At 34.7% G+C, this 13,229-nt stretch overlaps 1 protein-coding gene across 3 annotated transcripts in view; it reads right to left on the reverse strand.

The window, feature by feature from the left end:
* Positions 1 to 13,229, reverse strand: part of LOC140135521 (catenin alpha-2-like) — a 42,371-nt gene that overhangs the window by 12,727 nt on the left and 16,415 nt on the right. The window contains exons 7-17 of one of the 3 annotated variants that reach the window (XM_072157056.1): positions 11,495 to 11,698; positions 10,092 to 10,139; positions 7,298 to 7,378; positions 6,456 to 6,608; positions 5,147 to 5,239; positions 4,105 to 4,261; positions 3,305 to 3,505; positions 2,511 to 2,662; positions 1,858 to 1,933; positions 1,272 to 1,330; positions 587 to 768 (exon numbers count right to left, since the gene is read on the reverse strand). In XM_072157056.1, the coding sequence (XP_072013157.1) occupies positions 587 to 768; positions 1,272 to 1,330; positions 1,858 to 1,933; positions 2,511 to 2,662; positions 3,305 to 3,505; positions 4,105 to 4,261; positions 5,147 to 5,239; positions 6,456 to 6,608; positions 7,298 to 7,378; positions 10,092 to 10,139; positions 11,495 to 11,698 (1,406 nt within the window). Of the gene's footprint in view, positions 1 to 586; positions 769 to 1,271; positions 1,331 to 1,857; positions 1,934 to 2,510; positions 2,663 to 3,304; positions 3,506 to 4,104; positions 4,262 to 5,146; positions 5,240 to 6,455; positions 6,609 to 7,297; positions 7,379 to 10,091; positions 10,140 to 10,963; positions 10,991 to 11,494; positions 11,699 to 13,229 lie in introns of all 3 variants that reach the window. The other 2 variants (XM_072157057.1, XM_072157058.1) reach the window with 2 other exon arrangements.

Below are 13,229 nucleotides of genomic sequence, written 5' to 3' on the forward strand. Positions count from 1 at the left end.
TATCCGGGCTATTTCTAGTCTCGGGCCTAAACTGCATGTGGCTCATGGTTTATTGTGAACAACAGAAACTGGCTGTGAAGGAGACTACATAACAATGTTGTTCACTCCAAATTCAATTCCGGAAAAACCCACACTCCGCCATGGGATTTAATTTTAAGTTTGTCAGTATAATTTAATGTTAAATCAAGTAAGTAACTTCCACACTGCAGACTTAGAAACTAATTGTTTGAGTCCACTGACTATTTGCGATTGAAATGTACACAACACCAATGACAGCAATCATCAACAATAAATCGAATCAAGGACTTGCTTTCACTCGACCGCTAGTCACATCATCAACCTGAAGTGATGTGGCACTGACCCACAGAATAGGTTAAAAACATTTTAGTATGCCTTTACAGTCCCAGTTCTGAAATTAACTGTGAAAAGCATAAAATAAAAGTTTGGTAGTGACGTAGAATGCAAGTTTTACTAGTCGCAGTATTGAATAGTGCCCAGTTAATCGCCCAGATCAAACACGCATGCATACAAGGGCGAATTTGTTGGCATGCTTGAAACCAAAGTATATGACCCATTTCTGTCTTACCGTGTGAAATCTGTCATTTCCATCATGATCATACACATCTGTTTAGCAATGATGATGATATCATTACCACTGTCATCCCATTTAGCCATCTCCAAATCTAACTTCTGTTTCTCAATTCTGAACAATTCCACCTCTTCTTGGATCCTGGCTTTCTCCTCTGGTGGTAACTCTCTCATCATTCTCTGTTGAGATTAGTCAAAGACACAAAATGTAAAACAAAACATTTGATGTTTACGAGTAAAATAGTAAGAATATTTTCCATTAAACAAGGTATGTTAAATGGAACAGTCCGCATATTGCCATTTGAAAATATTCTTTCAATTATACAGATAGAACCGTTCATATTTGTTTATATTATATATAAATGTGTTTTCTAGCACTTAATTACATAATTAAGACTCTGAAGACCCATCTTCTTAAATTATATTACTGAATTTGTGTGTAGCTCTTTGTGCTTTTTTTTAAACTTTTCTCTTTTATGCTGTTTTGTACAGCACTCAAAGGTTGCTTGCAATAAAATGAATCAAATGACAAGAAGCTTTATGCGAGTTGAAATATTATTATTACCATTACCGAAGATGTAAGAGTGTTCATTCCAAACTTGAATAGGCATATTTTGCTGTTCAATATGAAGGCATTAAATCTTAGATTAACACATTCAAATGAAATGAAATTTTTGTCTCACCCTGGACATTTCTCCTTCAGCAAGTTCTTCCGCCGTTTCTGTCTGGACTGTAGTAACAGCTGTGAAAAATAAAAATGGTAATGTAGGGTCAGCAGACTGTAAAAATGTGATAATTAAACAAAAGCATTTAACACATTGTGCATGATCATTTTCTCCCTTCCCAGACGACATTATGAATTTCCATTTCACCATATATATTCTGGTTTCAAGGATTGCTTCCTTTGAACTTTTTTGGAATTTTGAGTTGACAAAGTCAAAGCCATATTTAAAAAACATGCTCAAACTAATCATGAAACTATCGTCTTTGCTGGCACTCGTTGCTCAATGCATGAATGACGGCCATTGATGATTCTTGCAGGGTACCTTGCGCTTTAGTATGCAACATTCTGATTGGTTAAAATGCCTTTGTTTACATACCAATGCACCAATCACAGATGCGCTAGCTTACGAGATCGGGGCTTGTGTTGTGTCAACTTTTATATTGTACATTCGCAGCCGTTTTGAAATGAATTTTTTATTTTTTTGGACAATGGTAAAAACCATTTTTTTTGGAAAAAACATGGAGCACAAAACATGTAAGACTTACATTTTGCGTCACTCTTGGCATCATACTCTTCCTCCTCATACTCATATTCTGTGTCACTCTCAAGCTCCTCTGGGGCCTGAAAATTATAATAATTATAATAATTGATTAATTCAAATAAAAAAGAGGATTTTTGATCTGATCTGTTTAGCAATGCATTTAAAGAAGTATTTAGTGATTTTAGCATCCTCTTTTTATAACATTCTTCAGTAGATATCCATGAAAGAAGCTTATTCCCAAAATTTCAATTGATTTCAATTTTGCGTTTGCGAGTTAAGCATGATACGTGTATTACAGTGCTCCATAGGTCACTGTGCTATATTTTTATTCTGTTAACCAGAACATAATTCAAATTTGATGATAAGTTTGCTAAATGAATTAATCTGCAAGAAATATTTTGCACATAAATATTATGTAGCCAGAGTTTTCCAGTGGTATAAAAATCTCAACTTCTTTTGAGAAAAGTGGGGGGATTAGGCTGTAGATCACGAAATGCCCCTTTAATTAAAATAAATCCCAAAGAATTTCTCACATGTTTGATATTTTGTTGTTCTTTATATTCCATCTATAATGAAATATCTTACTACCTTCAGCAAATTAGTTGACTTTCCCGTAACCAACAAATACAAAAGCAAACAAAACAAATATAATCTTACCCTATTCATCAGCACTGCCCTCCTGATATCCCTGACTCCATCATAAACCATACGTGATGCATCAATGAATTCATTCTCATCTGTGTCTTTCTGTGGGTCTGTACTCAATGCATCTACTGCATACTCAACACGATCAGCAAAATGAGGCATCACTGGAATACAGAAATCAGTTATACATTAATATGAGAAAATACTTGGGAACAGTGGTGCAAGGGGGAAAGAGAGGAAAGAGAAAATGAGGCATCATCACTGTAGTATAGAAATCAGTCATGTTCTTGGGAACAGTTGTGGAAAGGAATCAGATGCATTGGGCTATTCCATTTAAAATCCACACTACTAACCCTGTGGAAGATTTAGCTCACGTCTTCCACAGAGGGAGTATGAGTTTTGAATATAATAAACAATTGGGTAACTTCCATTTGAAATACTCATTCCAGTTGTGGAAGATATAAGAAAAGCCATAATACAGAGGGAGTATAGGTTTCAATATGATTAACCCTGAAAAATTACATTTGAAAAACATACTCCCCCTGTGGAAGATATTTCCAAAATCTTCCACAGGGGTAGTGTGGATTTCAACTGGAATAGCCCATTTGCCAGAAAAATAAGGAAATGTCAACAAGAAGTTTCACAGGAAAAAAGCAGTGGACCAAGTCACTTGTGATCAAGCCGTCAGCATAAAACGAAAGTTTAAGTTGTGAGTAATTTTTCAATGTATTTGCAATCCTACCAATGCATCTATTTACTGAAGATAGTATGATGTAGTAACAGTGACAAAATTATCCATCACTTACCTTGTTCTCTCAGTATCAACACCGCATCACTCACTTTCACTGTGTAAACGCCATTGTCATAATTCTGCATCTCTGACTCAACTACGCTACAAATACGAGCAGAGCGCCCTCTGATGGCACCAGCTGTGCGGTCCAATGAATCGGCATCTCCCTCTTGTAGAGCCATAACACATTTGTTCACATCTTCCAAAATGTGGCTTTCTGTAGGTGTAAAATAAAGAATTGGAATTAAGTAAGGATAAAACATTTGTTTATTTTGATTTTGATCCTGGGTCAATTGTCTATTTACAAAAAAGATTAACCCAATGATAATTAGAACATTTTTTATCCTTTTCCTCACTTTTCCAAAATTATTCTGTGTTTATTCTTCATATGTGATGCCATCAAGCAAAATCAGTCGGAACTTGGATATATTGAGTTTGAGATATAGGCAAACAATGGAAATATTTCCTTTTGTTTCCTGTTGTTTTGGAAACTAATTGCTCATATCTTTGGAACTAGTTGTTCAATTTCAATGGAGTTTTCTTCAAAATGCAGCTTTAAAAATTCCTTTTACTATCCTTTAAGAAACTGAAAATTGAATATTTCCGAGTTCCGACTGATTTGGCTTGATCGCATCACATATATTGAGCTGATTAAATTCTATGTAAGCTTGGTATTTAGGAGTCTCCTCAAGTGGCTGATATAAAAAAAAAAACACTCTTCCAAATTGCTAAGTCTGTTGGTTCTATCAGTTTATATTAATTTTTGGACTCATTCAAGTGAAATGTTCCAGAAATGCGGTATTAATTTAATTATACCTGAGACTGCCAGGAAATCATCAATGGTGGTAATGTCATCCACTGCTTCTGTCAGGAGTCGAACCTGGGTCTCCCACTGGTCTTTGAATACATCCATGTTCTCCTGTGCAGCTTTACTGCGTGGTCGTGCTGATAATGTACGGGCAGCATTGATAACCTATGAAAAGTTTTGTTGAATAGAAAATTTAGTTGTTTATTACAGAATATAACAGGAACAATACAACCTAGTCTTTCTGCACTTATGCTTTTAAAGCTAAGCAAAGCTCTTGCGGGTGAAATCCAAAATGGAACATGCTTAAAGTTAAACATACAATTCCAACTAAAAAAAAAAAAAAAAAAAAAAGAAAAGGAAGGTTTTATTTCAAACTCTAATGGTGACCCGCAGGTCAAACTCTGTTATATCTGTTGTACAAATAAATACAATAAGCACACCTTCCTGTATTTGATAAATTTTACCCCATTTTGTTTTTTCTTTTAAAGGAAAAACAATCCATAAAATTCATAAAGAAAAATATTTTCTTATTATTTGTTTACAAATGAGTTTCCTAAAAGTTGAATTTCTTATATCATCCTACTTTGTAACTGATTCAAAATAAATATTTGACATAAAAATTATAACATCTTGTTTTTTTAACACCAATGGGAAAAAACATACAATATTCTCTCTAATTTACTCCCCCTCTTATAAATGCTCCACACCATTTATTTTTCAACCAATCTGTTCCGTAAATGCTATCAAAATACCATACAGTACCTGCATTTTTGAACATCGATTTCACAATATCAATGTGACATCAGGCCATTGTTATCGACAATGTTTATAGTATTTGTAGAAATGCTGTATTTTTGTGGAGCACCGTAGCACTGTCAGACTCAACTAGCGATGTTTTTAATGGGAATTATCGGACCTCCAATTAACGTCCCCTTTTGGAAAATGCAACGCCCCAGAATACGGTATCCAAAACATTGAATGATCAAAATTACCCCTGGACCAGTCATGGATTCTTCATGATTTAGGCATTTAATTGTTTCTCATATATACCTGTGGACACAGTGTTTCAATATGAGCTGCTGCCATGCGAACCATCTTCACCCCTTCTTCATTGTTAGACATGGAACATGCTAGGTTGGCCACCTGAAAAAAAAATGAAACAAATTATTTCTGTCCATTATTAGTCATAATCATTTTTGATAGATGCTATTGATTACATTTTTTACAAGCATCTCTATGATTCTTCAAGCCTGTATACTATCTAACATGCTATAAATGGGTCTTTTGTATGGTCTTAAATAAATAAGGAAAATATGATAAATAAACGGCAATTATACTTGATATTAGGAAAATACAAAGCTCTTAAAATAACAAGATGGAGCAACTTTAAATAAGGGACACCACCCTAATTCTTATGTAATGCAAGTAATGATTTATTTATTAATTTATTTATTTATAACATTTGGCACAAGGCCAGGCAGATCCAATATTGATTACACAATACATTGAAGCATTGCTCAAATTTCTCGTTTAAACCTTAAACCTGTTAATCTTGATTCTTAACCCTAATCCTTGTCCCTACACTAACTCTAAACGTAAAATCTTTGACTCTAATATACTTCCTGGGTGGCATCCCTTATTTTTAAGTTGGCCAACCAATCTTACCTCAAATCTAGCCTTTTAGTATGAACAATAACATTGAAAACAAAAGGACACATTAAGCAACAATGTTTTATAGAATATTACGCTTCAGAATGTATTATCTTCATTTTTGTACACAAGTACCGTGCACTTGACTAGCAACTGGAATCACTTGTCTCGAAATATCCAACTCAAAACTATTATTGCTTCTAATATCACATAATATGCATGTTACTTCAGCCAAAATGACTGGCATCTATTGACTAAATGCTGTAACAACAATGTGAGTGAAGAACATGCATGAAAATCTCTCCAGCAAATTTGGTATAAGTATAAATTTTTCTCAACTCATAAGTTGACAAAAAACAAGGTATAAGGCTCTTTTCCATGTGATAAACAGAAACACACAATAGACCATTAAATGATTGCTGATCTGGCATACCATAAAGATTCACACACCTGTAGAGAGCTCCCTCCTCCGAAAATATCAAAAGGAATTAAGGGTCCATGCCCATTTGCTGGTCAGATTGTAACTGGAGAGCACTTCGAATTTGTGGCTAAAATTCCGCTTATGTCAAGGGAGCCATATGTACCATTAAGCGAATCTTTACTGTATACTTGCCCAGTGTGTGTACTTATCAGTAATGAGCAGCTTATTATGCGATTTCCCATGACAACATTTTGGCCCAATGATGTCTTTGTAGCCCAGCCTTCTTACCTCAACAAGTTTGTTTGCATGTTCTCTGAACACATTAGCATATTCTTCAACTTCCTTGGCATTTCCACTGCGTGCTGCTTCAATCAGAAGCAAAAGTGGTACGTTGGTTTCCAAGAATGAGTCGGAAACATGGTCCACCACAGCTTTGCGTAGCTAGAATAAAAGAAAAAACAGAAAAATGTGTTTTATTATATAATATATAGGGATTTGTAGCATGTGACTTATCATCCACTTAGTAGATGTCAAGGTGCTGTTGTGGAGCACCAGACATGAGAATTTTCCTGTTGTAACAGGAATTACTGTTATTCTGTTGCTCAAATTTCCCAATTTTTATTTCTTTTTAGCCCATTTTGGAGCATTTTTGCCAGATTTTACAAATTTTTTCCTGTTTTTTTAGATTTTCATTGTATTTGCTTGCAAATTAGATTGATGGAAGAGTTTGATGTTAGAAAGCATCAGAAAAACCCGAGTGCCTGGAGAAAAGTCATGGATTGGCAACCATGCTCACTTACGGCCACTGTAGTAAATTGAACCCAGACACCAGTGAGAGGTGAGTGCATCAACTACAACACAATACCAACCCATTACAATTTACATATTTACATGCACATGTCTTGTTATTTCAACCAAAATATAGCAGTTTAAGTACCACTTATAAGTCAATTTTCAACCAGCCTAATCATGAAGCTTCTGTGGCCAAGTGGTTATGACGCATGTCTTGTAAACCTGAGGCCCTGGGTTCGATTCTCAGGCAGGATCACTTATTCTAATTGTTTCCTATTTGTTTGCCATGGTGAATTTGGTGAAGAATTGTGTTTAACACGATATAACAGTCTGCCTACCTGTCTGCGAAGGTCCCTTGTCTTCTTACACATCTTCTCAATAGCTGTATCCAATGGGTCACTGCGATCTTTACGACCAGCCTATGATGAACAAAAACATATATGGATTAGATCATAAAGAGATATTATTTATAGGCCTATCAACTTTAGGCATTAATAAGGTCAGCTGACCTACTACACCAAGACATAACAGCAAGCATTCCAGTTTGAAACAAGTATCAAAATGGAAAATAAATATTTACTTCTTGAAAGAGCAAATAATTTTAGATTAGATGATTAATTTACCATAGTTTAATTGTATTACTTTACAGTTTCTGTTGCTTGCCAGTGCACATAATTCTATAGGAATGTAGGCACTATTTACTTTTCTTTCATCACATAATTTTGATCTTTTTTTTATCTGGATACAGCACAATTCATCTCATTCTGTATGCATGCTTTCCTGAAAGTGTTGTCAGTGCAAGAACATTGTAAGTGAAATAGGTGGACAATGGCCCAATAACAGACAAGCTGTAAAGTGTGCTGAGGCTTGTGGATCAACATCCAGCCGTTGTGCTTGCGCATAGCGCACTATAAATCACTCTGCTTTTTTTTAATGTATGAAAATATAGATAAATGCACACGTTTTGATGAGCTGTTCTACAAATCTTAGAAGCAATTAATTAACTTTTAATTTATAAATAATTAAAAATATTAAAAAAACAATAAGTACACAAATTGTAACACAAAAATGCATCTCCTGCAAAATCACTGAAAAAGACACTTGCGGCATTATTGCACTGACACAGTTGTTTGTTATTTGTACAAACTGCACGATTTTACACAACAAAATTAAAGTCAAATTATTATTGAAGCAGTCTCAGCAAGTAATTTTTAACATATTTGTAAATTTAAATAGTTGCAATATACATTACATCATAATTTCCATTGCGGCCCACAGAGGTAAGTTAAGTATCACACAAGCATCACCCACTTCACATGCAAGTACACACACCCAACACACAATCAGTATGTGTAAAATTTACACACATGCAACACTCACACTCACCCACAAGTTAGTGGATTATCCAACAACATAATTTTCTTTAGCAAATATACTGCCAAAATACTTGGGAAATAAGTGTTTACACTCCAGCATTTCAATATAAGTTGATATAAATCAAGATTGTGACCCGGGATACAGTAATTAACTAAACCAAGTGAGTGAATATAATATTCTTTTAAAAAAATGAAAAGAAAAAAGTTTCGTCCTAATTTCCAACACATCAAGTTTATGATGATGGTTTTATTTTGCTTATCCTCTATAAATCATGAATCATCTTCCTAACTAATTCAAATTAAAGGCCCATTCAGTGATCTCAGCAAAAATGTAAAAAAAAAAAAAAAAAAAATTGTGTATAAAATTGCATAAAAGTGAAGGATAAGTCATAAAATTGCTATTACATGTAGGTAGTTTTGAAATGAAAAAAGTTGGCAAAAAACAAGGAAAACAGCATTATTGACGAAGTTGAAGCCACCATTCAAATACCGTACTGGTCCGAGTATAGTCCCACCCGTTTTTTATGTGAAAATTTTTCACAATTGGGGGTGGGATTATACTCAATTTCAAAAAGTTTATTTTTTCGGTTTTGAGTGTCCTGGACCTAGACCTAGATGCTAGGATCATTCATGGTTGACCCAGTTTACCTAAAAAAAAAAAAAAAAAAAAAAAAATTCAAGATATTTTGTATTTTTAATATGAAAATTGATACTTTGTATTCATGTCATACTCTATTAATGATTTCAAAATGCATTGAATTTGAATGCATTTTGAAATCATTAATAGAGTATGACATGAAAACAAAGTATCAATTTTCATATTAAAAATACAAAATATCTTGAAAATTTTTTTTTTTTTTTTTTTTTTAGGTCAATCTTGAATGATCCTAGCATCTAGGTCTAGGGACACTCAAAACCGAAAAAATAAACAAAAAAAAAAAAAATATTTTTTTTTTTTACAATTCTGAAATTTTTCAAAAATGGGGGTGGGATTATACTCGAGCGTGGGACTATACTCGGACGAATCACGGTACATGTAGCTAATCTTAAGTACTTAAAGTCATAATGTACGATCTTATAATATGAATTTGGTTAATTTTTTTCAAACCTGATTTTTTTGCATATTTGTAATGTTTACACATGTCACAACTTGCACCTAAATGGAATCAGCCGAATTTGTTGTGTTTGTAGGTAAACAGAGCAAAGTTCGACATAAAGTCATAATTCAAGAAATTACGACTTTATGTCCGCCCATAGAACTGCGTGTTAAACGGCCAAAATAACAAGCAGTGGTTCTTTCACGTTACCTCGTTATTTCAGCTCAAAATGGACAGAAACCATTCCCGATCATTATTACTAGTTTTATTTCAGCATTTTGAGTATATAATGACAAATTTAAAATTTGAAGGAAATCGTACATTAAGCCTTTAAGTAGAGATATTACAGTTTCATGTAAAATGTCTTATTTTGTCTCAAAATATACAGCTTTTAACTTATCTATACTACTACTTATCTATGTTAGCACATCAATGATACCAACAACAGTGCAAAAAACTGAATTTGGGTGATTTTAAAGATTTTTTGGATGAGCAAATCGCTGAATAGGCCTTTAAATTAAAATTGGAAACAATCCATGCTACTCAACTATCAAAAAATAAAATAACTCATGCAATAATATGTTAGGGTTCCACACTGTTCAGGGCTCCAAACTGAACTCATCATGCGGCACAGCATCTGATAGAATAACAAACTATACCAGGACACCAGCAAGAGTGCTCACTTCAGGAACAGAGGTTCCACTACGCTGTAATGCAATACATACATGTATGTGACTCACTTAGACCTTTAAGACGCTTTTATTTATACCAATAATACTATAAGCAGAATGTTTATTATATTGAATGACTTTGACTGTAATGAAAGAATATACTATTACTTAGCAAGTGCCCCCTAATTAGTGTTCCCTGAAGACATTTCTAGCTTACTCTTGTTTTAGCAACCCCTTTAGGTCCACTTGTGGCATTTGGGTGATATTGTCACTGAAACTACCCACAGGGTTGTCTACCTAGGGTGGTCCATTGTATCCTCTCCTATAGAGTATATTGCTTATAGCATTATCAGTGTAAAATGGTTTCTTTACCTAATACTCATGTTTTACATACAGTATATTGATCAATTATAGCAAGTTCTCGTTTTGGACGACGGATGATTCCGCGATGGTAAATTGACACCTAGAGTCATGTGCGCATGCGTCAACTTTGGAATGTCATTGTCCTCTTGTTTCTAAGATACTACTTGAGGGAAATCTGCATTGTTGTGACAACGCCAACTTTTCTTTGTGACAACGCCAGCTTTTTGATGATGGTTATGGTAATTAAATTTTACTATCGCAGAAGCAACTGTTGTCAAAAATGAAACTCACTGATTAAGATAAACAAGCAAGTTTAACATATTTGCGTATATGCGCTTCATATCAAAAATACATACAGAATCCATTTGTAATAAAGCAAGGGTATATATGTACATTATACATGGACAACATGGAGTTGATCTGAGCTTAAATACACTTGTCATTCACAATTTACTATTTCAATATTATCAGTCAAATTTCCTCATAATTGGACATACCCCTTTCTTCACTTTGGAATCCATAACCTAATTTAAATAAAATGTGCACACAACAATGTTTAAGAATACTTGCTTACATTACAATAATTCATTTCTCATCGTACCTAATCCACACAGACACAGTGACCAATCATCATTCTGAAGAACAAGAGGTGTTGCTAGTCCTGTGTATGATCAAAGTGTTCCTTTTATTACCATTCTCCTTCCCACTCTTTTTAACAATTGCATTTTTTCAACTTGACTAAATTGACTTAATTGCAATTTTGTTTGATTGATAGTTGCTATGCTCTATCGCACTTAGTTCCAGATCTTCAATAATTTACATATCATTATAATTGTAATGCAATTATGCTAAACGTTACGAAGTCTTGATCCTAGTCTAGCATCGTCTGCCCACTGTACAATGGAGAAATAGGTGACCGACTTCATTTGCGCAAATGAGTTGCTTATCCTATAGTATATTATTATTTCAGAATTCTTGCTTATATCAACATATACACCTAAGAATCCTCCCCACATATGAATACTTACACATCCCATGTATTCTGTCAGGAGATCTTGTAGAGCTTGCCTCACTGAATTACACTCTGCCACAATACGCTCACGACGATCATCGCGAGTACAGGACGAATCCGCCATCAACGCAGCACCGCTGATGATGCTCTCCAGTCGCTCTTCCAATGAAGGGCGAGTACGAACCTCATTATATTCCAGAGGGTTCATGACAATCCTCCTCTGTAATATGGACACAAACAACAACCAGTTAACACAATTTATATTATTATTTTTAAATAAGCTTAAAATGTATACAAGAAGCAAAGCGATTGCTTTGAAAGATAGCTTCTTCTTTGACTGTATGCTATTTCTTGTTGGGCAGCAAGGTCTTCATTTACATCATTGGCTTGTTTTTTGCAGTTTGTGATATGGGGCCATTTTGGGAATGATGAGTGTTAAAGGAGCATTCTTGTTTCTGTCAAAGATGCATTTTGATTTAGTCAAATGAAAAAATAACTTGAGAAACAACTTCCATGTCTGTAAGTAAGGATAATATAATCATGTTATATGCCAAATGATGGAAGAGTTTTTGAATTTGAAGGAATGCTATTACCAAGATGGTTTTAGTATGGCTTATGGTTTTTAAGAGGCCGTGTAGGTAATTCTTTGTATGTACTTTCAGCAAGTTGAAACTATAGCCCCCAATACAAATCAGTATTTCAATAGCTAATAATGAAACGGGATCTCCATTGATTCATTATTAGTATACAAGTTGAGGCCTCATATATCTCAACACTACCTTGTCAAAACTCATTGATAACATACACTAAAAGGTCAAATTACATGTAGTCATTTTCTGTGACGCACAATGTTTACTTGGCCCCATAAAACTGATTGAAGTACTGCTGCTTGCCAGGGTTGCCAAACCCGCGATTTGGTAGCCCAATTGGGCGACTTTTAAAGATTTTCCCCGCGACTTTTGACAATTTCCTGTCTCATTGAAACCAATGGTTAAGAAAAATTTGGGCGACTTTTCAACATTGGCTCCCGCGACTTCCGATAGTTTCCTGCCCCATAGAAACCAATGGTAAAGAGAAAAATTAGGCGACTTTTTCGATATTTGACCCGCGATTGGGCTGAAATCTTTTAGCAACACTGCTGCTTGCATGATGATGATGGAATGTAATTTACTTTCAGTGGTGACAATCTCTGGTTGATGTTGGATCATAAATTGAATTTGTTATGACTGAGCTGAACAGACACACATATATTGAATATTGTATCAGGAGTATAAAATGTTGTGACAATTCCCTGTAAACAGTGGCGGTGGAAGCATTAAATTTAAGGGGGTCGGGGACGAGCATATTTTGGACCTGTTTTACGGGGACTTGTTTTTGTGTGCGAAGTGGGCCAAAAACATGTACAATATTTATTTTTTGGGGGGGTAGGGTAGCACCCACTGGGAGGGTGTATGTGTTAAAATCCTGCTCTAAATAAAAGAGGGTGTGGGGTAAGTGCAGTCTTGAAATTGAGGTTTGTCCTTCGCTTGAATGAAATTGCATTTCGTAATTTTGACTTATCAATGGTTAATCAATATTCATTTACCTTTTTTTTTTTTTTTTTTTTTTGGGGAGGGGAGGGACCTCCACTAGGAGGGGTATGTGGTAAAATTCTGCTCTAAATAAAATTTGATCACAATTTTCAGCAGCAGATGTCACAAAGAAGGGGTGGGGTGGGTAAGTGTAATCTTAAAATTGAGGTTTGCCTTTCA

This window comes from Amphiura filiformis, chromosome 16 (assembly GCF_039555335.1).
Source record: "Amphiura filiformis chromosome 16, Afil_fr2py, whole genome shotgun sequence".
NCBI classification, from domain to species: domain Eukaryota; kingdom Metazoa; phylum Echinodermata; class Ophiuroidea; order Amphilepidida; family Amphiuridae; genus Amphiura; species Amphiura filiformis.